The 27,775-nt window shown below is 47.0% G+C and overlaps 1 protein-coding gene across 1 annotated transcript in view; it reads right to left on the bottom strand.

The window, feature by feature from the left end:
• Nucleotides 1-6,139: 6,139 nt before the first annotated feature.
• The window catches only part of adgrb3 (adhesion G protein-coupled receptor B3), a 127,641-nt gene continuing 106,005 nt past the window's right edge, over nucleotides 6,140-27,775 (bottom strand). Inside the window, 12 exon segments of the mRNA XM_077020824.1 lie at nucleotides 6,140-6,336; nucleotides 7,857-7,961; nucleotides 8,647-8,682; nucleotides 9,078-9,736; nucleotides 11,966-12,005; nucleotides 12,938-13,033; nucleotides 13,651-13,822; nucleotides 14,315-14,413; nucleotides 15,581-15,666; nucleotides 16,958-17,024; nucleotides 18,416-18,485; nucleotides 20,844-20,994. Of these exon segments, the coding sequence (XP_076876939.1) occupies nucleotides 6,148-6,336; nucleotides 7,857-7,961; nucleotides 8,647-8,682; nucleotides 9,078-9,736; nucleotides 11,966-12,005; nucleotides 12,938-13,033; nucleotides 13,651-13,822; nucleotides 14,315-14,413; nucleotides 15,581-15,666; nucleotides 16,958-17,024; nucleotides 18,416-18,485; nucleotides 20,844-20,994 (1,770 nt within the window). The 3' untranslated portion in view covers nucleotides 6,140-6,147.

Raw genomic sequence — 27,775 nt, 5'->3', positions numbered from 1 at the left:
TTAGCCACTTTCACCTAGTGAAGTCTAATTAAAGTTTATTTTTGCAAAGGCTTCCATACCTTTTTTGACAGTTTCCCCTACAACATCGGATTATATTTTACACTGGAAGGTAAATTTATTCTTACTATAAACTTTTACCCTTTCAAGGTAAGCCATTGTGCCTTGTGCTGTAACTTTTAGTTTCTTTTTCTCTTCTGGAAGGCCAGTGGTGCATGTTTGTGGTTAGGCAATCCAACACGCTTTCCCCTGCTTGTCAGCTGATGGACTCTCAGAGAGAGAGAACTGATCTTCTCAAACTTTTAGGCTGACAAACATCCCGCCCAGGGTTCCCATTGGGTCCTGGTCTGGCCATCATCCATAGCAGCCTTGTAACCCGCTCTCACCACTCTTCTCTGCTTCTTCAAGGCTGGTCCCATCCCAAGCTGCTGTTCAGAGCAAGTGTGAGGGTATGATATCTCCGCTAGACTCTGAAGCAGAACTAGCAACATGCCTTGAGAATTCATGACTCTGAAGTGAGGTGTTATCACAGTTACGATATGTTATACACAGTCCTCTTCTGGTTCTTTTTGCCTGTCTGGACAGATGTTTGACACCTCAATGGATTTTCTAGGTTTAAACCTAAAGATTCATAGGACCTGCTAAAATTCATGTACTGGGTCTATCAGAAGGATCTGTTAGTAGGTTCCCGCTCCCTCAACCCAGCTGTTGCTCAGACTTGAGGCTCTTCGCTGTGGATTAAGCTACGGGAAAATGTGCTTGTTTTGCTGTAGGTGTTACCTCAAGTGCTTAGTAAACATCTGTGGCCGTAAGAATCACCAGATAAGTCACAGCCATTTTCCAGTTGTAATCTTTATCCGGTAAGCCTTCTTTAGCTTCCTGTTGAGCCATCGGGTCTGACCTAGGCGCTGCCAATTGTCTAGCTGGGGTGCAGGCAAATACCTCGTCCTTGCTGCCAGCAATGGATTAGGACACCCCAGGCCTGGCCGGTCCATCTAAAACTTTACGCCCAAGAAAGCCTAAATGGGTGAACCCATCTGCTAGACATGACCTACTTCCAGGAGAGACTCTTATCATAATCTGACTGCCTAACAAAATAAAAGACTCTGTGACTTTTACCCAATGCGGGGGAACAAAAGTGATCTTCAGTGATGAAACACTCTGGATCAAAGCTGCAGTCTGAGTCGCACAAAGACATGAAGGGAGCCCATTGTTCCGTTTCCTGTCCTTTGGTGTCGCAGTTCCCATGGTGATGGGCAGCGTGCATTTCTCTGTTTTGGCTTCAGTCTCCGCCTCTTTGTCTTGTTTGGTCATTCTACACACCTGAATGTTCCCTGCTATATATATTTGTGTAACTCGTGTGTGTATACAGCTGTGTTTTTACCCCATTGGTTTGTAAGTTCTGGACCCTTCCTGGATGTTTCCTGGTTTCTGCTCATTTTTATTTATTTTGGTGTGTTTTGCAGTTTTCTCTCCTTGTCTTTTTCTAGTTTTGTTTGGTTTTTTGGGTAGTTCTGCCTTTTCTATAGCCCATCTTATTAATACCTGAACCACTCCGGACTCTGCATCACTGTGATCAGCGTCACACCTTTGCGCAGACGTTCTATCAGATATCTGAAATGATATGGCCACATAATGTGAATTCAAAACTACCAGTATACTCCAACTATAAATGTCTTATTTTACACTCTTACAGAAAATGTTCTGATGTACGTTCATGTGCATGAATGCTTCATATCTGAGTATGCTCTCTTACTCAAGGTGCTTTATTTTTCTAGGGGTTCCACTACTTTTCCAGAGGGATCTTTGGTAGAGTTAATGCTAACCTATTATTATTCTGATCAAAGTAAATGGTTAGGAGGAACTCATTACCACAAACTCCTCCCTCTGGAAAAGAAGTGGAATTCTTGAAGGACTAAGTGCCTAGTACTTGATTATCTTCTAAAGAATATTTATCAACCAACCTAAAACAGTGAACATTAATGTAATAGTCGAATATACCCTTGTTGTTGATACAATTGTAGTCACAAGGGCCATTCTTATTTTTTATTAAAGATTCTCTGTAACAGGGATTCCCGAGAGGCCCCATAATGCGTGTCAGTCAGGGAGTGGCACTCTCCAGCCTTTTTCTGCCTGGCCAACACTGACTTTGAGTTTGGCATTAAAATCCCTTTGAACTCGCTGGCTCTCCCTTGGTCCCATCTGTCGTTACAGTGGCGTGATCAAGACCAGTCATCTCGCGTGACCGTATTAAATCCGATCCCAGAGCGCCATAAAAAAAAAGGTCTGTCGTGGGTCGTCCTGGTATTTCACGAGGGGATGGAGGATATGCGCGTGTCACGGGGGCTTGTGTGGAACGCATCGCTGGGCCACCATTTACTGGGTAGTCAGGGGCTTCATGCTCACTTAACATGTCAGGTCCAGGAACAACGAATGTATCGATAATGCTAGCCTACCGCCGCCGCTGCTCCCCTGGGGCAGATTTTTTTATTGTAAACAAGTGCTCGTTTTAAACTCCAGGACACAATATTGTCCATCAAAATCCGATTTTGTGATGATTTATTCAGAAGACAACGCCACCAGCGAGGGGCAAATACTGTGCGGTTCTAAAACATTAATTAGATGAGATTTAAATTGATTTCGGTTCCACACGTTCACTAATAATGATTGGGATTTTACTGTTAATAAAATGTGGGTATTTGTTTGGGTTCCTTCAGAGGAGCCTCAGTGTTGTTTGAACGAAGCAATTTGGGCAGCAATTTCCTTACAGCAAAAGGATTTGGGAATGGAACCATGGGTCAGCAGAGCAAGGTGTTCACTGCCAAGCATGGGGCAGATGGGGCAAATGGGGCAGATGGGTCTGATGTCACAGAGCAACATGGTACTACAGTGAGGCCCTTGTCAAAGTCTTTGTGCATTTTTATCTAATGGAGACAGACATGGTAAAAAATGGACCACATCAAGGTTTAGGTAATAAGACCAATGAAAGTTCTTTTACTGATCACTGATGAGCCTGTCTGGCACCTGAGGTGTTGCCTTATGCTAAATGCTTATTTTACTATTATTATTATATTATATATTATTATTTCTAGTTATTCAAACAAGTATGTGAAACTGATTACTTTGGTAAGGGAAATTTAAATGCTCTTTCTTTTAAAGAAATCTACATCCATTTAAGACACTCAGTTTGCATTTAAAGTGTAAATTTGCTACTCCACTTAAAAAGTGGGTCAATTATGATATATATTTAATTTGTTTGCATGTATAGTGAATTTTTTTCCCTCTAACCCAGTTCTAGGGACTCGCTATGTGCTTAATAATTTTGCTCTAACTTGGTTCAGGGATACTGAGAGATAAACTAGAACAAAATGTGGACTGGCTGGAGGGCCATGAACATGTTGTGTGGTACAGTGTACTACAATAATATCAGTCTTTTCTAAATGTATTTCTATAGAAGTTCAACAACAACTTTTCATCTATTATAGAAATGCTTGAAATTCAGACATGGTGTGAACACGGTTCACAGACTATGAAACTACAGAATCTGTAGAAAGACTGCTCTTACATTCAGTGAAGTGCCATTACATTTAAAATATTTCACATTTTCAGCTTGTTAATGGAACATCCCTCACACTCAGGACCATGTTGTTTAGATGATATGGGCACTTAGCTTAATCAGAGCACTTTTAAGGTCAAATTCCAAACTGTGTGGACCTAAATGAGAACAATGGCCTCCTGTCAGTTTTAAAGACATGCCTTGTCTGAAACTGGATCAATTAACTACTTTTTCTTCTGCTCTTAAGAGCAATAAACATGTTAAAGTATGAATGGGTTTTCTAGATCACCCTGTCCTTCAGAGAAACCCTGAAACAATTAAATATGTTTAACCCTGTGAGCAGAGTGAATCCTTCACATAAATCATACAAAACGTGGCCTAAAAACTTATTACATGGCCTAAAATTCGACCGAAAATCACACAGTTTTTGGTGCGTCCTTTTTGTTCACATCCGAGACGCTTATGTGTTCCAAAAAAATCCCCGACAACCCAAAACAAAACAAGTTAGCATCCTGGTATCAGCACTTAACCCTTATTGGCAGAGAAGTGAAGCGTAGACACTGACGGTGGAACCCGACCACGCCTCCACGCTTTCCCCTTAAATCGCGCGCGGCTCCCTGACAGTGCTGTAGCCTATTAGGTAGGCCGTACGTATCCAGCTGTCCTGCTCCTGCTGAGTGTGGGCCGCTGCTGCTCTATGTTTAGCTCCGCATGGCTATTTTAAGCTCCGGCCTCATATAGTACCATCTCTTTATTATGCTCTTGACGCGGCAGCTGGGAGGCGAGTCCGAGTTCTCCTTGGCAGCACGGTTTGAGACTGCATGGGTGGTGGAGGGGGTTATGGGTGTGGTTTGGGGGGGGGGGGGGGGGGTTTCCTGGTGGAAGAAGGAAGTCACACTCATGCTCAATCAGATTACCACCACCATAATACTGAATGTTTGTGTAGGGCAGTAACTGTCAGTACAGGAGTGAATGGTGCAAGAGGTCGCGTGAGCTGATTTAGAAGAGTGTAGGTGTATTTTTAGTAGTTCCAATGCAACTATAGCCTGTGGCAAAAACCTGTATGGATATCACATAAAAAGCCTCATTTCTCTTGTGAAATGTAATGTACAGTAAAACATTAACTTAATTCAGTAAGAATAATCTAAAAAGTACATCTGTGATTTTTAAAGAAATGTCCTTTTTTACAATTAGAAGCAGTTATTAAAAATGAAAGGTTGTTTGCCAGTTAATAGTGTCTGTGGGTGGACTGACTGTGCAGCCAGCAGACGTGTCAGTTAAGTGACCATATATATAGAAAAATTAGTTATGACATGAAGTGTGTGGTAATGTGAAGTGTGTGGTAATGTGAAGGCTTGCAGTAATGACAGAAGAGACTGCACCTCACTTCTTGCTGTAGTGTCATGCCAAGCCACTTTCAATCAACAACACTGAACCTGTGTGACTTAAAAGCAGGAACAACACTACAGTTGGACAGGAAGACGACGGAGAACCTTGTGGATAGAGTTGACACATCTTCTGAAGCAGTACGAACATATTTCCTCTTTTATTTACATTCCTTTTTCAAATGTTAACATTTTTCGCTATAACTCTCATCAGATCGCCATTTTTTTTTAAATCTCTTCTCTGTAAAATAAACTTGGCACAAGTAAAACATATGTAGACAAAAGTTTTATTTACACCATACAACATTTTTGATTTTTAAATATTTTATACAGGGCTGCAGATGAGAGAGCTTGCCGAGTGCCTTCAAGCAGTTCCTGCAGTATTAAAGTTGTGAAATATATTATTCATATAAAAGTGAGTATTACCTTTATTGCATTTAAAGCAATGACCAATGTAGCTTGACAAACATTCATTTTTTAAATGACAAAAATCCTCTTTGCCTCTCTCAATATATTTTTTTTATCATATTATAAAGTAAAAAGTGTAGTAATGGCCAAACTGACTTGTTATAAACTTTTTAAAAACCTGCATAAGTATGTACATTGTGCTCCTGGACTCAGTCACCACCGAACTAAAAAAACCGAGTCCGACGAAGCTTGCGGGTCAACGGAGCGCAGCGTCACTGTTTCTTATGTTTGAGATCTCACCTTGACACATACACCTTTGTAGACCCAATTCTCTCCACCGGGGACTTTTGAAACACATGATGGTCATATTGTACACCTGGCTTGCCCCCCACTAAGTACACTAGTGAGAATACAAAAAGAAGAAAAAATAAAGAAATTAAATAAAACCAAACGAAAAAAAAAACCAAACAAAACAAAACAAAACAAAAAAAAAAAAACACTGACGGTTTTTGTCTTTTTAGTCATTTTCTCCTCCACAAGTCCTTTTTTCTTTTTTTTTTCTTTTTTCTTTTTTCTTTTAAATCTTATTGGCACACGACGTCCCTGCTATTCTCCTAGATCCAGATATGTCTCGCCAAGGCTGCATGAAAAGGTTTCCGCATTTGTTTGTCTTTTGTTTGTTTGTTTGTTTGTTTTCATTTTGTTCAGTGCAAAATACGTCCTCCCCCAACCGTGTTCCTCATTAGCCCTCCGTAGACCCCAACCCCCTTCCCGCCCCGCCTCCCGCCCCGCCCCGCCGATTCAGACCTCCGTTTGGAAGTCTCCCTCCTGCACGTCCAGCGGGAGGTTGACGCACTTCTCCCACTCAGCCGGTGTCATCTCTAGCGTGTCCTTCGGGTCCGACTCCAGTACATTCATAGCGGCGTAGTTCTGGTATTCGCAGGCTGGGTTGTAGCTCTCCCAGGGGTTCTTGTTGGGCATGGCCTTGTCCTGCAAATTAAAAAAAAGGAGGAGGGGGTGTTGCTCGACACTGTCAGAATCATCGTCTTTCCTTCTCTCCGTCACAGCTCCTTCACACTCACGATGCTAAAGTGTCGTTGCGTCTGTATGAGGAGGGGAGCCCCTAAATGTCGCCGGTCAGAGCACGTGCTGCTCACATCACACAGAGGTGTCACCTTACTATAATGGACATGCCAGTCACTTAGAATACCAGATTCCCAGTTTGGCTTCAACAGATATCTCTTTGGGGGGATTCTCGGTGGTTTCTCATTTTACATTTTCACCCTTCGGTGGAGATTTTTTTATAATCCAGAGTGAAGTGCATATATTTAGCACGTGTGCTCCCTGGCAACAGAGCCACTGACCTGGATACAGCAGCAAGGCACCTTCCTTTACCTGCGATACCAGGTGAGCTGCAGGAATGCTCTTGTTTCAGGACACTGATAAAATTAGTGTGGCTATTCTGCACAGAGGTCTAGATTAGATTACACTAGATTAAGGAGGCAGGCTTATTGTTTTCAATAAAGCTGTCCTGATGGTTACTAAACAGGAAACTTCATCATGCTGGGCATTGCGTGCTGACTGAAACGTGAGTGAGTAGTATGTGTTAAAAGGACACATGGCCACCATGTGAAGTCACAAGTCACTTTGTGCCCGTGTGTGTGTGTGTGTGTGTGTGTGTGTGTGTGTGTGTGTGTGTGTGTGTGTGTGTGTGTGTTTTGGATGATTCAAAAATAACAAAGCCATTACCATATTAAAACTTCAGGAATAAATAAAGTGCCTTGGATTCATGGAATCACTCGAAAATGGGCTTAAAATAACAAATAACTGGTCTAACAAGTGGGTGAAGCTCTCGTCTACAGTCATACCACAATGAGAACTTTCGCTGCTTAAACAATCACACTGACTGTGCAGTTACTTCTAATTGGGACTGTATAGCACAACCCAATAGAGGAGCCCTGTAGGGGAACCAATAGCGGAGCCCTGTAGTTGAACCAATAGCGGAGCCCTGTAGGGGAACCAATAGTGGAGCCCTGTAGGGGAACCAATAGCGGAGCCCTGTAGGGGAACCAATAGCAGAGCCCTGTAGGGGAACCAATAGCGGAGCTCTGGAATGTCTGAGAGCAAGCAAATCAAGTGATCTTTCATCGTGCATCCGCCAAGCAGTGATTAGCCAATGGAGAAAGAAATAATAAGCATGTTAGAGACTTATGGCCTAGTGAATGAACATGACTGTGATCTCTTCAACCCCCCCCCCCCTTCTTTTCTCCATCGTTACTTCTATTTCCCCCGCCCCAGATTTTGGCATCCATGCTGGGAACACTGGCTGGGCATCTATTAATTCCTTTAGTCACTCACAACCCAATGCCAAAGACCGGGGCACTGCGAAAGTGGATGTCTAAACGCTTCTAAATCTGTTCCCCCCCCCCCCCTCTCTAAAATGGGCTGCCCCCCCCATCCCCCATCATGCTCTAAAATGGGCCGCCCCCCCAATCACACTTCTTACTCACCATGCTGCCCATATTTGGTATGTCTCGAAATCGGTCCAGGGTTTGAAATTTCTGATTCAGTTCCTGGAACAGCTCCATGTGTCTTTTCCTGGTGTGCATGACTTTCTGCAATGGCAAGGAATGGGGGAGGGGGGGGGGGGTGGGGATTGGAGTTCAATCAAGCTGATAACCACACTGTTTCTTTCTGGTTTTTTCTCTTTTTTTTATCAATAAAACTTTGCCTCCTGCCCTCTTTGGAAAAAAGCATTTGTCACAGTATGAGAGACTCTTTGCTATAATGTACCTTTTCCAAGGTTTTAAAATAGAAGCAACCTTCCAGATTCGTTGGCTAAGTGCTATGACAAGGTTGTGATAAATGGCAGAAGAGACTGAATGAACCAATAGGAGTTTGGTCACACTTGGGCTTCACTCCTCCCCCCTCCCAGTTTTGCTGTTGCACAGCGCCAAAACACAAAGGCTTGGTTAACCGTAAGGGGTAAAAAATGTGTTCGAATAGTTTCGTTTTTTGATTTTCAGCTTGAGATCTGTGAATGTAAAAGGGGTAGAAATGGGAATGGAAGACTCTACTCTGTGTGGCAGCCGCCAGCATCACTCTGTGCCCTCGCGGCGAAGCGCGCTGATAAATCACGTCTGTGTCAGGACCACAGCACTGCAATAAGCTTAAGTGCTACACAAAGTAGTTGTAAATTAAAAGGGTAAAATAAAGAAATAAATAAAACCATCCAACAAAGCAAGGAATGTAACGGAAGCCTTACGCATGCACTTCGCCAAGAGAGATGTTTCTACATACCTCAAAGTCGAGGTCCTGGTACCGTGACTTTCTCCTCTGTATAAGCAGAAACAAAGGCGTGATTTAGATTGCGACACAGATGTGACCCGATCGCTAAGAAACTCTTTGATCTTACCTTGTCATTTTACTTTTTGCTTGGCTGTGCAAACAATTTTGCTCTGGTGTAATGTCTTCCGGGGTGTTAAAAGTCAGTTTGACGCGTACTCTGATTAAAGCTGGGTGTGTTTTGGTGTTGGTTGCAAGTTTCATTTTTGGATTTCTCCACCTGTAACTTAGCTGTAACGTGTTGCTATCCTAAACCAGCACTTGTAAACGAAATCTCTACTGCTGCTGGCATACTATTTTATTTATTTTGCTGCGCACAGCCGCTTAAATGTATGGTGTGTACGGTGTGTTTCCATGACGCTGTCTGCAGGGCGCTAGGTTCTCACCTCTAGAGAGCTCATGGATGTGGTGGAACCGGTCTCGCTCCGCGACAACCCCCCACTCTCCTCCATCTCGGCCAGGAAGTTCTTGACGGCAGTGCGCGGCTCGAAAGGAAGGTTCTGCATGTGCTCGGAGGCACTGCTGAACTGCGGCTCCACGCCCATGTGCTCCATGGCCGACGGGCCCAGGCTGTACTCTGGCCCCACCTTGTAGTGCAGCAGCCTTTCGTGAGGCAGCGTGTCCATGCCGATGTTCATCTTGTCGTCCTTCAGCAGGCCGGCCATGCCCCCCTGGCCCCCGCTGCCCGGGGCCACGCCCGAGCCGCGCGGCATCACGATGTAGTCCGTTTCCATGGCGCCCTGCGACTGGTGCCCTCCGAGCTCCGCCTCGCCCTGCCGGATGGCGTCGTCCGTGCACAAGTAGACGGGACGCCGCAGGTCGCCCGCACTATCGCCGAGGCAACCCTCGCCCAGTTCTCCCATGCCCATGGGCATGTGCAGGCCAGAAGGCTGTTGGATGATCACCTTGGAGATGATGTTGCCAGGCAGTGTAGAGTAGTTGAGGCCCTCTGGGCCTTTCTCCTCTTCCTCATCGTTGAGGGAGATGCGTGAGAGCGTGCCAGTGATTGTAGCGGCGCGACATGACCCCATGTCTTTGTGGAGAGCTACAAGAGAACCACAGAGAGCTACAGCGCAACACTGCTGTTAGCATGCTAACCAAAGCTAAGGCTAAAGCTAATCACAGAGGATGAAAATGTTCTTAAACCATGAACAATGCAATATCATCAGCATATCCACCGGTCACTAGACAAGCCACAAGTCTAATGTACTTAACAACCAAAATACTATAGGGAGTAAGTTAGCATAACTGTATTAGCAAAATGCTAACTCCATTCACAAATAGCAGTGTTAGTTTTTATTTCATTGTTTATTAGTTTGTCTGTGTAGCAATGTCATTTTTATAATCTGTTCTTTGCACACAAGAGGCAAGCAGAACAAGAAGAACAAAATAATGGGCACTTGTTTTCCCAAACCCAGGCTGGCCCAGCCTGGCTGGCCCAACCCTGGCTGGCCCAACCCTGGCTGGCCCAACTCGGCTGCCCCAACTCGGCTGCCCCAACCTGGCTGGCCCAACCCGGCTGGCCCAACTCGGCTGGCCCAACCCGGCTGGCCCAACTCGGCCGGCCCAACTCGGCCGGCCCAACCCGGTGCAGGGCAGCATCCCGATTTAGCCGGGAGCGCTAAGCTCACCTTGGCCATCGCGAGACATGCAGGCAGATGAGAGTCTCGCTGAACAGTAAGAGCTCCCCTCAGCATGGGGAGGATGTGACGTTCCCTGCTCTCTCCAGAGGCGTTTGGGGGAGGATGGGGGGGGGATATTTAAATCTCCCCCCACAAAAATCCATGGGGACTTGAGGCTTCGGGTTCCCAACTGGCTAGCAAAGAGAAGTGAAGGACAGGGCGAAGCTCTCCCATTGCTGGATCACAATGGGGGAAGGCAAGAAGAAGGCCACAGACACCGTCAAGAAACACTCGCTCACTCAGACATTTAGTCTGGGCAGCATTGTGGGCGGGTGTGCGGTGTTGACTTTGGAGCGGTTCTCCTGGAAACGGTCATGAAAGGACCACGACAGGAGCTCACAACCGCCTTTTTGAGCTACAACGAGCACTCTAGTCCTCAGCTGTCGTCCAATACTCTAAGATCCCACCTACACATTCTCAATGTTTCAGTTTCTTTTTTTCTTTTTCGTGATCGTCCACCACCTCTGGGTTCGATGGGAGTCACCAGCAATCATTATCTGCTGGAGGTAAACAACCCGTAAAGGTCAACCCACACGAGGGTGGTTTTGTATGCCCAAAACCCTGCACTGTGGGCTAGGCTGGCCACCTACAATGGTGTCCTCAAATATCGTGGTCTCATTTGATTTGGCTCTTTTCTCAGTTGTATGGGGAACTTTTTTCTGTTGCATTTATTTTTAGCTGGTTTGTTCTGACTTACAATTTCAAATAACTGAGAATAAATTTATTACCCATCATGCATTGAAAGCATACAGGAGCTAGTGAAACCAGAAACCAATATCTGAGCTGTATGTTGTTCTCTATAAACAAATCTAATATTAATTATTTATCAGATAAAAATAATGTACGGGAATACATGTATTAGTTCTTTCTCAGAATTACTATGAAGTGATGTATATTTAGCTGATTACATTAGTGAGTTTGAAACAGTTATCTTACAGCTGGGATCCTATTTTAATAAATCAAACCCACTTTCATTATGTTCAGCCATTGCACTAGACCATTATTTTGATTGCTGCTGGAACTGATGTGAAATGACAGCTAAGTCTATGCTACATTACGCCAGCATGTACTTCCAGTCACACACCGTCACCGGGCACCAGAGTGACCAACACGGGGAGTAATCTCATTTTGAAATGGTTGAATGCTGAGCATTTTTGGGGCAATTCCGATTGGGGCCCGTCCTGCCCACGGGGCCGGGTCTGCTTCAGGACCCCTAAGAATATACCACTGGATTTGTACCGACAGCGCCGTTTCACTTTTTTTTTCACTTTTGTTTTCAATGGAAAAAAAAGATAAAGGTGTATGAATAATTCCGAGATGTTTTATGGTGAAAGTTGAGTTCTGCTGTTGGAAACCCTTATCTAGAATATGCGTCTTTTATCTGTCCGATTGGACCTTGGGATGAAATTGCATTTAGATTTAGCTTGAGTGATTGTTCTTAGCTGGGACAATCAGCCAATCATTCATGTTTTTTTCCCCTGAGGTAAAAAAAAAAAATATTAGTTATGTTTTTGTTTGTTTGTTTAAACAGTTCCTGGTTTTGGCCCCCGAAAGGTGCAGTAATTTGAATCTCGTCACCATCTGCTCCTTACCTGATCGACAGGCGATATCCACGTCCTTTTCAAAGTCCGTCTGTGAAAAGAGAGGGAGCACATGTAACACCCAGAACAGACCCTGAGCCCTGGGGAGGGGCCCAGCCAAGTTCCCCGTCAACATGATGAACCAGGAATGGGCTGTGCAATCATTTCTATTATTACTGTATTCTGCATTAACAGTCATAAATATTTTTACTGGCTTTGCTTTCGGTAATTCGTGTGAGCAACCTGTTGCGACAGAGAGACGGTAGTCAGGATAAGTGATGCAAAACGGGTAGGAAGCCCTGCGTTCTGCGATTGTCATCTAGGTAGCAATTATTCATCAAATAAACCTGGGGGGGGGGGAGGTGAAAATGTGCCTTTTATGAGTCCCTGACACCCCATTAAAGCGTCAACGCGACATGCCGTCTCAGAAGCCGTTTTGAAAAACTGCCTCCACAAAGCAGGAGGTGAAGGATTAAAGAACGTCTGTGAAAACGTGATGAATCTGCTTCATCAACGCATGGCGGCTACGTGGTCCGAGGGAGGAGAAGAAAAGGAATGTGTGAAGAATCGGCGCCATTTGCTAGGTGAGGAGCTACTCCATGGCTTGTAATTACAGTTTAACCAGTGGGCTGTTTGCATAATGATGAACCCTGCTCTAGCCATGCTTCATTCTCAAAGCAAGCATACAACATTAGATATTTAAAAGTGATGAATTACATTAGGAGGACCATGTTAAACACAGGTCAAGGCACTAGAAAAAACATATGCCAGATCATTAATAATATGGTATGTATTACTAAGCTTTTCTAAATTACTACTATGGTTAATGGTGTACAATCCAGAATGCGTAACTAACCCCGTTGCACATAATGGAAAGTCCCTCTTACTGTGATCCTGCAGCAGTTAATAAACACACTTTGGTATATTTTTGATATTCCATGCAGAGGGGGAATGACCGTCTTCCCCGGAGCCGAAGTGGCATACCATGATCTGCGCATGTCCGTTGGGGAACGTGCCAGTCGCATCAGCGCTGATGGGGTCTTGACAGTTTCTCAGTCGACATCTGAAGGCATCTTGGACCTATAAGATTGATGTTGAATGTGAAGGTCATTCCTAATTGGAGTATCCAGACCCCTCCACAAAGATACACTCACAAGACGGTGCCATGCTTCACACTGGAGCCAATTTAGAAGAACCCCTTTAAAAACAGCTCACAGACTTATCTGTGTTTGCGGGGCTCATGATAAGTCGCTAGGCTCGGTTAGTGGGTATCGTCAGCGCAGACTTTACATAATCGCACGGGGGCATTTGGCCTCTTCTGTGCTGTAGGGAAATCCACACATGTAAGCCATGGGGTTCTTTTGCACTTAAACAATTACAGAGGTCACCTCAGCCTGGGGAAGGGCTGAGGGGGGGTTGACAATCCAGCAAAGCAAATGCTTTGTGGCCCTGGCCCAGTCAGAGCAGAGGCTGTGATTATGAGGAGAGGGACGCCTTTTGTCTGCGGCAGATTATGGACGTATTTGGGGGTAAGGGGGGGGGGGGGTGTAAAGACAAGCAGGAGGGCAGCAGGACTCCACCAGGGGGGTGCCAAGGAGGATTAGGATAAGTGTGCTAAAAATTGGGGGGGGGGAGAGCAGAGGGGGGGAGCAGAGCCTCCACAGGAGAGCAGGGAGAGCGGGGGGGTCCGGTTGTACCTCCCGGCGGAGGATGCAGTGCACCATGACAATGACGAAGCCCTGGAGCGAGTCGAAGACTGCGAACAGGATCTGGAACAGGATGGAGCGCTTGTCCGTCATGGCCAGCACGGCTGACATCCAGGTGAGCGCCAGGAGAGGCAGGACCACGCAAGAGCTCCACAGCGAGGCCCTGGGAGGAGCGGAGGAGCATGGAGGAGGGGTGGGGAGAGGAGAGGAGAAAAGAAGGATGTTGGGAGGGGAGAGAGAGAGACATGATGAGGAGAAGTGATGTGGGGCACTCGTGTGGTTTAGCAGGACCGAGCTGACCCGCAACACCACAGCGTTCAGACCGTGATGAATGGGTTGGGTAGAGTGCGGTTCACACGGGTGATCAGAGAGCCACGCAGGGGGCACAACCTGGCTTGACATCAGATGTCTGGTCACGAAAGAAACCTTAGCTCGTGGCATATGGCTTCTAAAGATATTAAATATTCGTCTCCATTTCTCTCATCAGAGCAGCACAGCCTCTCGAAGGGAGCAGTTGTATTCAGGAATGCCAACTGTTCTCTTTACACCTCTGCTAATCCCTTCCACCCCCTGGGATGAGAGGAAGGACACACACACACGCTCTTGCACGTGAATGCGGTGCGACCGCGTTCCTTGGAGTGGGCGGGGCACTTACATGGCGTTGCTGGCGGTGGTAGCAGACAAGGCGGTGGTGGAGACGACGCCACACTTTGCACACTTCAGGGTGAGTCCTGTGTGGGGCTCGCTCATCTGCCTGCAGGGGGGGGGGGCGGGCATGGCGGGCAGGGCAAAAGAACACGGGCACGGAACTGTGAAATAAACCCTCGGAACGATCTGGATTTCCAAATTAATCCGTCATGAACTTTGATGCACCGGTCACTAAAGCAACAAAGGCCTTTTTAAAAACGAGTCCACAACACACCTTTCTATACCTTCATTGAACAAATGCTATATGACAATGAGGGGAAAAAGTAACGTATAGGAAATAACCTTTGAACATGCAAATGTCAACTGTTCCACCTTCTGAGTAGCCATTGTTGTTTGACTGAGCTTCACAACTGAATTCTGTTTGGATAATAAGAGTCCTGATTGAAAGAGAATTCCTAAGACCTCGGTTATAGTGAGGAACTACCAATGGATTGAGCATGCTACAAAGGTGCCTCGTAGATAACGCAGACATCAAAGAGGACAACTGAGGACAACTGAGGCTTCCCTCGTGTTTGTTAACATCTGCGTCCCCGAGCTTACAGTGGAGGAAAATCACAGAGCCAGAGACGTGCTTGTGGGAGGTCCCCACAATGCTTGGAGGAAAACAAACAAACAAACAAACAAAAAAACACACTAAACACCAATACAAAGGAAAGGAAAATCTGGCTGAAGGCCACCTGTACGTTTTGCAGCCCTACAGCACCATGGAGCGGAAACAGTTGTTGGGTAGGGTGTTGTGTTTGTGGCCTGAGGGCAAAGGCCTGATGGAGGTCGCTGAGCTGTGCGAGGGCGTGCGAGGGTGTGCGAGGGCGTCCTCTGGCGCGACCTCCGGGAGCACCGCAGGATTCGGGTCGCGCAAAATTAACGGCGAACAGAAGCACGGGAGGACAGTGAGGACGGAGTGGCTCAAAGAGAAGACGGGACGTGCCAAGCCCCCTATCTTGGTCCTGCTGATATCCCACTGTGGTGTGACTTAAAGCGGGTCATTTGAACAGGACGGCATGTGAATATACATGAACTGGGTACGTTTGTAGAGACGAAAAACTCACAATCCCCATAATTGCTGATTGGGTCTGATGGTCAGCAGGGGGTAAGAATCCTCCCCCCTCCCATTATGAGATGTCACAGCAGGAGGAGATTTTAAAAAACAGTATAAGTGTGTTATGGTGTCGTTGGTGATTGTGTGTGTGATTGGCTGCCACTCCACACTCACCCTGCTCTATGCTTCAGTTTCTTGTCCAGGATCCCATCTCTGGAAACCAGTTTGTTGAACACCAGAATGCCAATCACCATATTAACCTGCAAACACAGGGCCAGGCAGATCAAGCTCCGTCTTCTGGATGATGCCAACACAGCCAGCATGCTCAAATAGCTAGAAATGGATGCAATATCGATAAAGGCTATAGCTCATTTTGTGCACCGATGTTAGCATGACTGCTTAGAGCAGCAGTCCGTGCGCTGAAGGCAGCGAGTGCAAAGCAGTGGGGGGCGTGGCTTTCTCGACAGCAGGCAGCCAATGAAACGCATGCTGTGTGTGTCGGAGCTGAACGTCCTTCACTGCAGCCTTCTGAGCTAATGCAGCTCGACTCTATTCCGGCCTGAAGCCGTCGTGATCTTGGTGGGTTTTTCCCTCTCTCTCTCTTTCTCTCTCTCACACACACACACACACACACACACACACACACACACACACACACACACACACACACACACACACACACACACACTTTTATGTCTTGTTTTTGCTGTGACCTCCACGCGTATGCGTTTTAACCCAGCTGCCTTTGTGAACCAGGGGCCCAGGTTCTCGCGTCATTAGCCCCGTTAGCACCTCCCTCCAACCCACAGGGAGGGGGGGGGGGGCTGTCAAGCGGGCCATACGGAAGAGGAGGAAACTGCCAGTGTTCCGTAACCGTGGCCGCAGTCCATCCACTCTGAAGCATGTTCACTTCAAATCCGGCTCGATCCAAAGCGGGTTAATTGCAAGGCTCATCACTGCCATTCGAAGGCAGGACTGCGTGCGTGTGGCAGTGCGTGTGTTTGAGACCTGTAGGATCTGTGGCAGAGTCAGGCTCCACGTCCCCTGAAGCAATTCCTACTCGACGGTTCACCCGAAAAGTGACTTTTTTCGAGTCCGAAGCGTTAATGCTTCTATAGAATGATTCATTTCTTACAGAAATGTCACAATTACCCTTCATGAGACGCCTCCATAAATGCTGGCTCGCCCCAAGCGTCAAAGTGTCATCTTAACTCATTCCAGATTGAATCATGTTGATTCAAGCCAAATTTGTTCTCTTATAATGTTCCATCTTGAGAAAACTCTTGTTTTAATACAAGAAAAAGGCTGATGTATAGGCCTGCCAGCGACTAGACTAGAAACACATGCACTCACTTAATACATTATCAGACAGACCTCCATTACAGCTGGAGAGTGGCTGATTTGTTGTGGTGGACAACGGCATTACGTGCAACCCCATTCGCACGTCTGGTCTGGGATCAGCTCTTCTGCGCCTGTGCATGTTGCAGAGTGCGCATAAGACCTGATCCAAGATCAGCACCCCGAAACCAGGGAGCGGGGAGTGGGACTTACGAGCACCACGGCAGCAGCGGGTCCCACGAAGGCGTACAGCAGTCCTCCCTCCAGGGAGAGCCAGCAACTGCACACGGTGGAAGAAGCAACGTCAGCAAAGCAGCAAACGTCAACACCGAATATCAAGTTAACAGAGTTGCGGCGGGAACAGGTCCGCCCCCCATCGAGCGTGCGGCGAATTATGGTCACGCGGCCCACGTGAGGAGTGTGGTGAGAACTTGAGAACGTGTTTATACCCACGTATCCTGATGGGACCAGAGTTGCATATACACTATATTGCCAAAAGTATTCACTCACCCATTCAAATTATCGGAATCAGGTGTTCCAATCACTTCCATGGCCACAGGTGTATAAAATTAAGCACTTAGGCATGCAAACTGTTTTTACAAACATTTGTGAATGAATGGGCTGCTCTCAGGAGCTCAGTGAATTCCAGCGTGGAACTATGATGCCACCTGTGCAACAATCCAGTCTTGAAATTTCCTCGCCTAAAAAATTTCCTTTCCTAAATATTCCTAAATAAACTGTCCACTGTATTATAAGAAAATGGAAGTGTTTGGAAAGACAGCAACTCGGACACGAAGTGGTAGACCACGTAAACTGACAAAGCGGGGTGAGCAGATGCTGAAGCGCATAGTGCGAAGTTAATGACTAGAGGCATCCAAACTCCATGTGGCCTTCAGATTAGCTCAAGAACAGTGCGCAGAGAGCTGCATGGAATGTGTTTCCAGGATCAAGCAGCTGCATCCAAGCCATACATCACTAAGTGCACTGCATATCAATTCCATGCTCCCAACTTTGTGGGAACAGTTTGGAGCTGGCCCCTTCCTCTTCCAACATGACTGTGCACCAGTGCACAAAGCAAGACTGAGAGCCAGGCCTTCTCATCCAACATCAGTATGTGACCTCACAAATTCGCTTCTGGAAGAATGGTCAAAAATTCCCATAAACACACTCCTAAACCTTGTGGACAGCCTTTCCAGAAGACTTGAAGTTGTTCTAGCTGCAAAGAGTGGACCAACGTCATATTGAACCCAATAGATTATGAATGGGATGTCACTTAAGATCATATGGGAGTCAAGGAAGGTGAACGAATACTTTTGGCAATATAGTGTATGTGTATGTGTGTGAGAGAGAGGGGTGTGGAGAGTGGAAGATATCTATATGAGAAGGTAACAGTAAGAAGAGGTCATTCAGATTATTCAGATAATTCTCTGTGTGCATGCGTGTTTGTGTGTGTGCATGTGTGTGTGCATGTGTGTGTGAGTGTACATGTGTGTGTGTGTGAGTGCATGTGTGTGTGTGTGTGAGGTCCGCGTGTGTGTGAGTGTGCCTGTGTGTGTGAGTGTGTGAGGTCCGCATGTGTCAGACTGTTCTGATAACTTATTTCTGGATGTTCTCCACCTTCATGCCAATGTTCTTTAGTGGCAGTAGGAGTGGAGGGGAAAAAGCTCTTACTACTGGGGTGTTCCGTAGCCCTTTGCTTTTGTGAATCCCATTGAGATGGCAACCACTAAAGCAGGCAAACCTGAGAGAGAGAGAGAGAGAGAGAGAGAGAGAGAGAGAGAGAGAGAGAGAGAGAGAGAGAGAGAAATGATCAGGCAGAGAGCCCTCCAGAACTCTCCCAGCGTCTGGGGCCCGTCTGTCTCTGTCCCAGGCACCATCGGACTTTAAAACCATTTCTGTGGTGGCGCTCGGCCGGGAATAAGCCATGGGTGTTGAGGAGAGGAAGGGCCCGTGGGGGGGCTGTGCAGAAGGGCCGCTCTCTCTCCCTCTGACTCACTCTGCCTTCCAGCTCCAGTGTGCATCACTGCGATGAAAGCCCTCGCCCTGACGGCGGCGTGATAGGAATATCAACACGCCGTCCCCATCCCTACTTATTGATGCAGTCGGTGTGCCCACAGTGACTGGGCAAGACTCAGACTCCTTTTTCTCTTCCCCCGCCTTGCCATGCTTTCCTGGGACTCTTAATGTGGCGGATCGACCCCGCCTCTCATCCTCGCCCCCTCCCCCATGGCGTTAACCGGGGCGCACATGCCAGCGAAGGTCGTGGCGGGCGTCCGGACGGTCAGGGGAGGGAAAGGGCGCTGGCCCCGCTAGAGGTCTGAAACGCGGGTGTTCACGGGAAACGTCCGAGCCGCATCCTCGGCAGGTACATCCCGAGACCAAAGCGCGGCGAGCACGCCGGCCTCCGAGTGTAGATGGTGAGTTGGTGCTGCGTGTTCATTTGCGGGGTCCTTCTGGGGACTGTGGGTCAGCCGACTGAATCGGAAGTCGTCCTCCCTGTCGTTTCCTGTTCGGGGCGGAGCCAGAGCACCACGCTTACCCTCCCCCTTCCCCTCCGTCACACATCCGCTCACCAGCGACCGTCGTTAAGGAAACGGTGTGGTGGAAGGAGCGGTAGAGGCAGGTTCGCCCGTGTGGCCATCGGCCCAGAGTCTAGCGTCATTACCGTAAACGACTAGCAAAGGAGACGCTAATGCAGACTCGTTAATGCCCTCTGCTTTGCCATTACTTCATATTGCTCTGTTTCACCTCTTAAAAACAACACAAAATAAACTTAAGAGTACAATTAATGAGTAATAGCCTCGGGCTCTCCTCCTTTGATAAAAGCCTCTATGTGGGACAGATATACTCCAGCTTATTTATGTATTTGAACGTTTTTCCCCCCCATACTCCTTTCTCCTCTTCAAGAACGAAGCAGAACACTGCAGTGATGGAAGGACTGCCTTGTTTGTTGCTAGGGAACCAGAAGAATGAGCACAAGCTATTTTGTAATGAATTAGATTTTTTTTAACTTAACCATTTGAAGAAGCTCTACATTGAGGGCCCTGTGTCCAGCTTCCAGAGAGCAGGACTCATATAATTAATGAAACTAATTCAGTTATCAATTATGGAACATTAAAAGGGCCCTTCCCGACACCACAATGGAAATCTCACCCCACACTAGCCATTCAGAGCAAATACTGGTGTAGTGGAAGATTTTAATTGGAACAAAATGGACCATACGAGCTGTTGGATGCGTCCGGTTGTAACTGAGAAAAACGTGACTTCAAAAAGTAGCCAGCCTCTTAACATGGCCGATGGCCAGTGGTCCCTGGGGTTGTCCATTCACTAGGTAGAACAGGTCTGATCCGGCTGAAGTGGTGACCTCAGTGGTGACCTCAGCCGTCACCGCAGAGCGGCTATTTGGAGAGAGCCGTGCGGATCGGATGATTAGCTACTCGTTGGGCCTTGCTTTGGCTCAGCCGTCCTGATGGACCTGAAAGGTACGCCACTGTAAAACGTGGAATGTTTTGCATAAAGCGTATGTTTTGGAAGATGGGTACTGCTGTGCTGTTGTACGTGTATGGTTCCTCCAGCATAGCCACAGCCATTTATTAATACGTAAAGAAAAGGTACTTTAAAGATGTAAAATATAGAAAAGATCAACAGTGATAAAAGGAAATGCTACTGTGTAGCAGTTAGCTAGATTTTAAATCAAAAACCCAGGCTGTTGTATTGATCATCATGTCCCTGGTCATATTATGCACAGTTCAAGAGATAAATGTCAAAAGTCTTAATCTTCCATCATACCAAGTGATGACTGGTGACCTTCAAGGCTGAGCAGGCAGTAAAAACAGCATTAACAAATATGCCATACTTTCACATTTCAGTCAACTTATTTATGAAAATAGAAGAATAATAATCAGGAAATCTGAATGAGAGAGGGAACATGTGCTGTGACCTGCTGCTCCTGCTCCACCCGGGAGAGAGAAGAGGATCTCCAACAGAACCCACACAGCCAACCGGAGGACGTCCAAATACTGGCAGGAGCACACTTCCCATGGAGAGGGAGAGGGGGAGGGAGAGAGATGGAGGAAGAGGGAGAGAGAGAGACACTCACCCCATCCCAGGCAGAGGAATCGCTTGCGGATCAGCCTGGTTCGCACCTTCCCCGTTACGGCCATGTACGACTGCCACGCCTCAGTCAGGACCCAGCAGAACGACGCCAGGAAGAAGAAATGCAGGAATGCCGTTGTCATCGTGCACACGCCCTGCCAAGGACAGAGAGAGAGGGACAGAGAGAGAGAGAGAGAGAGAGAGAGAGAGAGAGTTAGACCTCGTAGCCAGACAGATGTCTGCGCATGTTAAACGACAACCTGCTGTAGAAGCGTTTTTTTCCGTCGTCTTCATGATAAGCGCGTTAAGTGGGTTAAGACCTTTGTGTCGGGCCTTTGTGTCGGGCCTGATGTGCTACTACTGTCAGCGTTTCTAAGCATGTGTTCATTTCACCCGAAGGACACGTGATAATAATAAATACAGGTTTAAAAGGTCTGTCTTTAAAGGTCGGAAACAAATCTGAAGTGCTTGCTGTTCTTTTAAGGCAACGAGGCGCAACATTGTCACCTTCTTGTACTTAAACCGACCACAAAACAGCCCCATGTTGCGTGCCGGTGCCTCACAAGCTACCGCTTTATCTCTCAGGCTACGCTTTTTAATTGCACCCGCAGGAGTGTTGGCGCAAAGGAGGAGGGGCTGGAGATCACGCCCCAGCCTCGCATTGCTATTGGATGGAGCTGGAGCTGCCTCGATGTGCTATTGGATCACTCTGCAGCACCCGCTCACATCTCTGGCAGTGGGGAGGTGGGGGAGGGGTCAAGGTCAGGTGCTCTCAGTATGATGGGAGGCGGAGGCCTGGGCACACCGACCAAACAAAGCGTCTCGCCCCTGCGACAAAGTTCAGAGTGTGTAGTCATCGTGTGTATGTTAAGGAACAACCCCAGAAAACGTCTCCGGGAGCATTATTCTACACTCCGTGTAGAACTACAGAAAGTGTCTTTTTTCGACTTTAGAAATGCTGAAGCATTAAAGTATTTTTCACAAACAATTATCTAAAGATCTTAGACGACTTTATAGACAAACTTTCGTTTCGTTTCTAAAGTGCCTTCATTCAGTACTTTGCGTTCACAGAAGTAATACGCTCCATTCCGGGCTGCCTGCCCCAGCTGAAGTAAGCCCACCGCTTAGCCCCCGGATCCCTTTCAGCTTAGGTAGCGGAGACTCTGGGATAGAATGCTAGCTCTGCGCATGTTTTTAAAGTCTGGATTAAAATGAACTTGGTTAGGCTGCTTGGTATGAGTTATCATTTTTAATATGGCTTGTCCAAACTCTAAGGTTTTTTAAACCAAAATAACAATGTTTTGCATACAAAGACCGTGGTCTGTTTGTGCATCACATTTCATTTTTCTTAAAACCTGTAGTCCTATATCAAAGACCAAACATGTTTGTCCATTTAGGTAATGCTAGTATTCAAATCACATCTGCAAAGAACTTTGTGCCGCACAATATACTGTACAATACCATATATGGTTCACCTTTTTGCAATAACTATAGTACCACAGAAATTAATTAGAAATGTGCTTGAACAGCAAAAGAGGATGAAACGCTCACGGCTACTTCTCAGCGGCCCTCTCAGAGCAGAAAATGATAAAATATGCACATCAACTTTAATTGGAGGGGAGGGGGGGGGGGGGGGGGGGGGATGTTGAAAAACATTCTTTAGTCTGAAGTCCAACAAACAAAATCTGAAATGAACTCAAGAGAACTGTGTTAATATACAATAACAAGAAATTCATGGCAAGAGCAAAAAAGATCTTATTTGGCATGGGCTTAAAAAAACATTTTTATTTTCTTTCTGAAGATACATTTTTGTCATCGTGAGTGTTCTGTTTGTGGGGTGTGTTTCAGTGACGGACGGATCCGACCCGGCGCGTCAGGCCATGACTACTCCTACTGCGGTGTTGACTGGAGGGTACGGCTCACGTTACACACCCCACCACCTCACTGCCATATGGTGTTGCAGTAATTACAGATGGACTACAACTATAGTAGTCCATTTCTTACAAATCCCGCCAAAATAAAAGCGCCGCAAGCAGCGTTTAACTGCATGTTTGGTTTCCTTCTGCTTCTGAAAAAAGCGAATGAACCCGAGGCCAGTTTCATCCTTTTAACGGTGCATGAGGGTTTTGGCGTGCCCATTACGGAGCTGAGGGAGGACGGCACCACGCATCCTGCACACAGTGAGTGTTACGGTATGACAGATGCCTGCCCACAGAAGGCCAATTACAGTGCAGCCAAACAAGAAACAGCGCCCATGTGACAGCAGCGCACACGCGGGATAGGGTACAGGGTCATAGTTCACGCACACAAGGGTGCACGCACATACACATACACACACAGCGGGCGTAGCGCGTGTACGTAAAGACCTGCTACGTGCCCAGGTGGGCGTGGCTAGGGCGTACGAAGACCATTCTGTGGTCCACGTTGGGGCATGGAGAGTGCACACACCCTTGTAAAGCTTTAGTCTGTGTGCCCAAGAGCCAGACGGTGAGATAAAGTTCCCGTGGGAGCACTGGGCCAAACTGGAGAGCTTCTTTCTGTACCTCTCCATATGTCCTGCACAGACACCACAGTCTGGAGACAATAGTGGACCTTCAGCCAGTAATACGGTTAGAATCAGACTTCCCGCTATAGTCCTAACTGGACCTTTTCTCTTTTAGTCCCACCCACCTTTAGGACTGTCCAGGGGGTTGGGGGGGGGGGGGGGGGGGTTCATTCGTGGAAAATAGGACTGGGTTATGAAATTGTGCTGTGAAGAAGAGGTGGTAATGTGATGTCACACTGTAAATAACACCACACACACACACACACACACACACACACACACACACACACACACACAAGTGGGGAACGCGTACAGCACTCGCGTGTGAGTGGGCACAAGACGATACAGTGGAGGGGAGCGCGGCAGGTGGGTGTGTGCTGGCACTGCCGGGCCCGGGCCCAGAGCCTCCTCTCAAACCCAGAGTGCACACTGCCGGGCCCGGGCCCAGAGCCTCCTCTCAAACCCAGAGTGCACACTGCCCTTTGCAAAGGCAAATTGCCGGATGGTGTTGAGCCCACCGTGTCTGTATCCATGGCAACAGAGGAACGAAGGAGTTTGGGAGCGCCGTTAAAGTCCGACGGCGGCTGACGTTGGGGAAAACGGGGGGGGGGGGGGGGGAGTGGGTGGGAGCGCATGCAGCAGTAGAGATTCAGCCTGTCTGATGAATAGGGAGGGGCCTGAACAGCTCATTTGGTTATAAGGCTGATTTTGGCCAATTATGTTTGCATGTATATGCAAATGGCCACTGGAGGTCTGCCTATTATGCATGTAACAATTCAGATAACAGTGACGCTGGACCTTGAAAAACTAGTGTGGCTCGCAACCATCCCGAACCAAAACAAGACAAATAAACAAACACAACAGATCCCTGCGCACGAGTCACTCGGGCGCAAACGCGAAGAGCGAGCTGTTGCGTCAGCAGCCGGGGAGTCGCGGTGCCAGCTGACACAGGAACAGTGTTCCCAGGTTCCTTTATCTTCACGTCGTCTCCAGCCCGAAGCACCAGATTCAATCGGCGTGACCTTCCCTTCGAGAGGCAGCCGGCCGACTCCGTTCCGTCCGTATTCGTCATCGGCTCTACTGTTGGTCTGTTGCTTCCGATTTCACCACCCAACATGAAGCGGAATGTAGTTTGGAGTCGCCCCCCTCAGTAATTACCGTCATCGCGGCCTAGCATGACGCACATAGGACCTTGAGTTTGGTCCTGGAGCACGCCGTTCTCACGACAACAGACTACACAGCAAACGCCATGGGATGGCACGGCAGCGGCGAACCGCCTCGGTGGTTAAGCAGGTCGCAGTCATGCAGGTCCGCTTCAGTTATCATGCACAAACAAATGCATGGAAGCTTCGGGTGAAAATGTTTTTTTTATAAAATAAAAGTCTCTTGTCTTGCATAAAAAATAAAATAAAATAAAAATCTGGCATTTCACAAATAAATAAGAATCATAAAAAAGTCTCAGGGCATTGCTCAGTAAACTGCACACGCTGCACATTTTACCTTCTCTGCTCCAACACACTTGATTCAAATGATCAAGCATTTAGCAAAAACATGGTGAGTCAGGTGTGTGGGAATGAGAGATCGGCAAGTGAACGACTGCGTGGTTCGACCCGAACATAACAAGGACGGGCTTCTGGTTTCGGAGGTAGAGCTTCAGAAGATCTCTCTCAGCTCTGGTCCTACCGCACAGAGGACCCGAGTGCACTTGGACGGCGGTATACTTTTTACGTAACACCATCGGGCAGTCAGCCAAAACAAACTCACGAAACCTCTGGACCTCTCAGTTTTCAGATACAAAGGCGGTCCTGAGTTCTGGTCGAGACGATGTCCTCGACCGTCACAGACTGTTCTCGCTGGGCTGTCAAAGCTGTCACCAACACTTCTCCCTTTTTTTTGTGACTCGCAGAGAATGAGTTATTAGGTTGTCGAAATAATTCTGCTCTTGCGCCATAATATGATGAATTCCTTTTTACCTTAGGCTTAGTTACAAAGAATACCTTCAAATATGCATATGTACAAACACACACACACACACACAACCCTGTGCTCATTAAAGGAGGAAATGGAACAAATGCAGAGAAGCTTAATTGAACTGTAGGAGAACTCTGTCTAGATCACAAGCTTAACCTGCCATTTAGCGAGGCCAGCTAAGAGCTAGCGTTATCTGATTAGCATTAAGTCTTTGATTTAAGAGCCTGCGCTCACAGCTCTGCTAAGCTCCATGTTCGCTTTTAAGAACTGTTCAATTAATGCCTTTTTATGAAGGAGAACAGAAAAGTCACCTTCACGCCGCCGCAGCAGTGTTAAATATTTGGGTTCAAGGGCCAGTGCTTGAAACGGCAGTAAGAGCGTTTTATCAGAGGTTACAGACCGAGATTCATTTATGCTTGTGGGGCGACATGAAGTGGATTACAGTGGAGCTCGCTGTCAGATCACACCGTCTGAGGAGTCACCCTGCTAAAACGCCTTTATTCTTGGGCTTTGACAACTGAGCATGGCCACAGAGAACAAAGCTCCTCAATCCCAAATCAGGCGAGTCGAATATTTAAATCGTTTCACAAGATGGACCAATCAGGTTCCACAAGGGGCACTGGAATGCCAACTGGATCTACAGCTACCTGCCATGGTACCAGTGGCGATTGCTCTAAGACTGCAAGGGAAGCTCAGCTTCCCCTAAAATGTCAAAAATAAGTGATCAAACATACTGTTGTGTGTACATGTCATTGACTAAATATGTGCTACAACGCGCTCAACTTTTGTTCAGAATCAGCTTATCATCACTGGTAACGACGCGGCTTTCCTCTCACTCATTCCCGCAGCTTCACGGTGCTTTAAACGGTGTGGACGCTGAGCGTCTACAGAGTTCAATAGCAAAGCAAAGAGTTCAGCGAAACAAGACGAGCCATTGGATAAATGCTGGGCTTTGTCCTGCCCATCGGTCGCTCAGCGTCTCTGGGGGTCTATGGGGCAGTGGGCCGGCCTCGGCTGGCCCGGACGCTCAGCTTCTGCATGATGATTGGATGATCTGTCTGAGGCTGAATCCCTTTTTGATTGACAGCTAAATGAGCGAATCAGCGATCTTTTGGTGTAAACCTCCGCGGGAGCATTTAATTTTAATTTTTTTAATTTTCATTCTGTTCTGAGTTGAACCGGAGATTTTCCTAATCCTCTTAGCGGCATTTTCTTCATTAAAAGAAACGAAGAAAGAAACGTTTCTTGTTGGTACGACAGGGTCACAGATCATTTTCTTGAAAAGGAACGGAGGGTAGAATTTACGCATAAATAAACCGAGACATTTTATGATGTTGGCCGAAATTGAGCTTCCCCTCCTTGAAAGACCAGCATCCGCCACTGCATGGTACTGCAAGACTTCCCAGTGCTGCGTGTGGCAAAGGGAGAGTATAAGATGCATGTGGATGACTGGGTAATCAGGAACAGGTGGTGCTGGTCAGTAGGCCTCCGAGGTGGAGCGCAGGTAGGGCGGAGGAGAGAGCTGGGGAGGGTGGAGGCCTGGCATCTTTTGTTCCCACCATAGCTCACCCGGGATGTTCCAGGGAGTGCTTCTCAAATTAGCACCCCTGAAACATTCCAAACCTGATCCGTTTACATCCGTTCCACTCCAGCATCCCCGCACGATTCCTTCGTTTAACAAGCACTCGCTCGCCTGTCAGGACTGCTGCGGGACTTCTTTTTGTTTATTTCTTTCTTTCTTCCCATCTTTGGTTAATGTGACGTATATTGCCTCTCCGCCCCTGAAAAGCACGATTCGTTTTGTCTGAAGCGCTGTCAACCACTGTTTTGACGCCAGTCTCTTTCGCCCTATTAGTATTCATTTTGCAGGTCCATTATGATATGAATGTTCCCTGCACACCACTCAACACGGCAGCCAGGCCCACAGCAAAGCTTTTACCCCACAAAATTATTAATACAGAGCACCTACACTTATTCTAGTGTCAAATACAGACACCGCCAAACAAGGAAACATAGGAGCGGTTTGTTTGTTTGTTTTTTCACACGGCATGTGAGCAGAGAAGAACAAGAAAAAAAAAAACTAAACTAAACGTGAACTATTAATGCGTATTTCCAACTCTCTGTGAAAGACCTGATCTGCTTTTCAGTGCACCGCAAAGTGCTGCGTGCGTAAAGGTGTAAAGTAAAGGGAGGTGTCAAGAATGTTTGTTTTAAAAGAACTCGTGAGATTTAAAAAAAGAAACCTGAAGTGAATAGGCAGTTATACTGAGGGGCCATGATCTTTAAAGGTCAAAGGGAAGCTTTAACCTCTGATGAACAATCAAACAAATATGGCAGATGCATGTGGGAAGTGCGAATGATGGATCAGTACCTAAAGATAAGCATATAAGATAAATACCTATAAAATACAGACTCATTCA

This window comes from Brachyhypopomus gauderio, chromosome 1 (genome assembly GCF_052324685.1).
Source record: "Brachyhypopomus gauderio isolate BG-103 chromosome 1, BGAUD_0.2, whole genome shotgun sequence".
In the NCBI taxonomy this organism is placed as follows: Eukaryota; Metazoa; Chordata; class Actinopteri; order Gymnotiformes; family Hypopomidae; genus Brachyhypopomus; species Brachyhypopomus gauderio.
The sequence above is the reverse complement of the archived record's forward strand: the minus strand, read 5'-3'. Positions and strand labels throughout refer to the sequence as shown.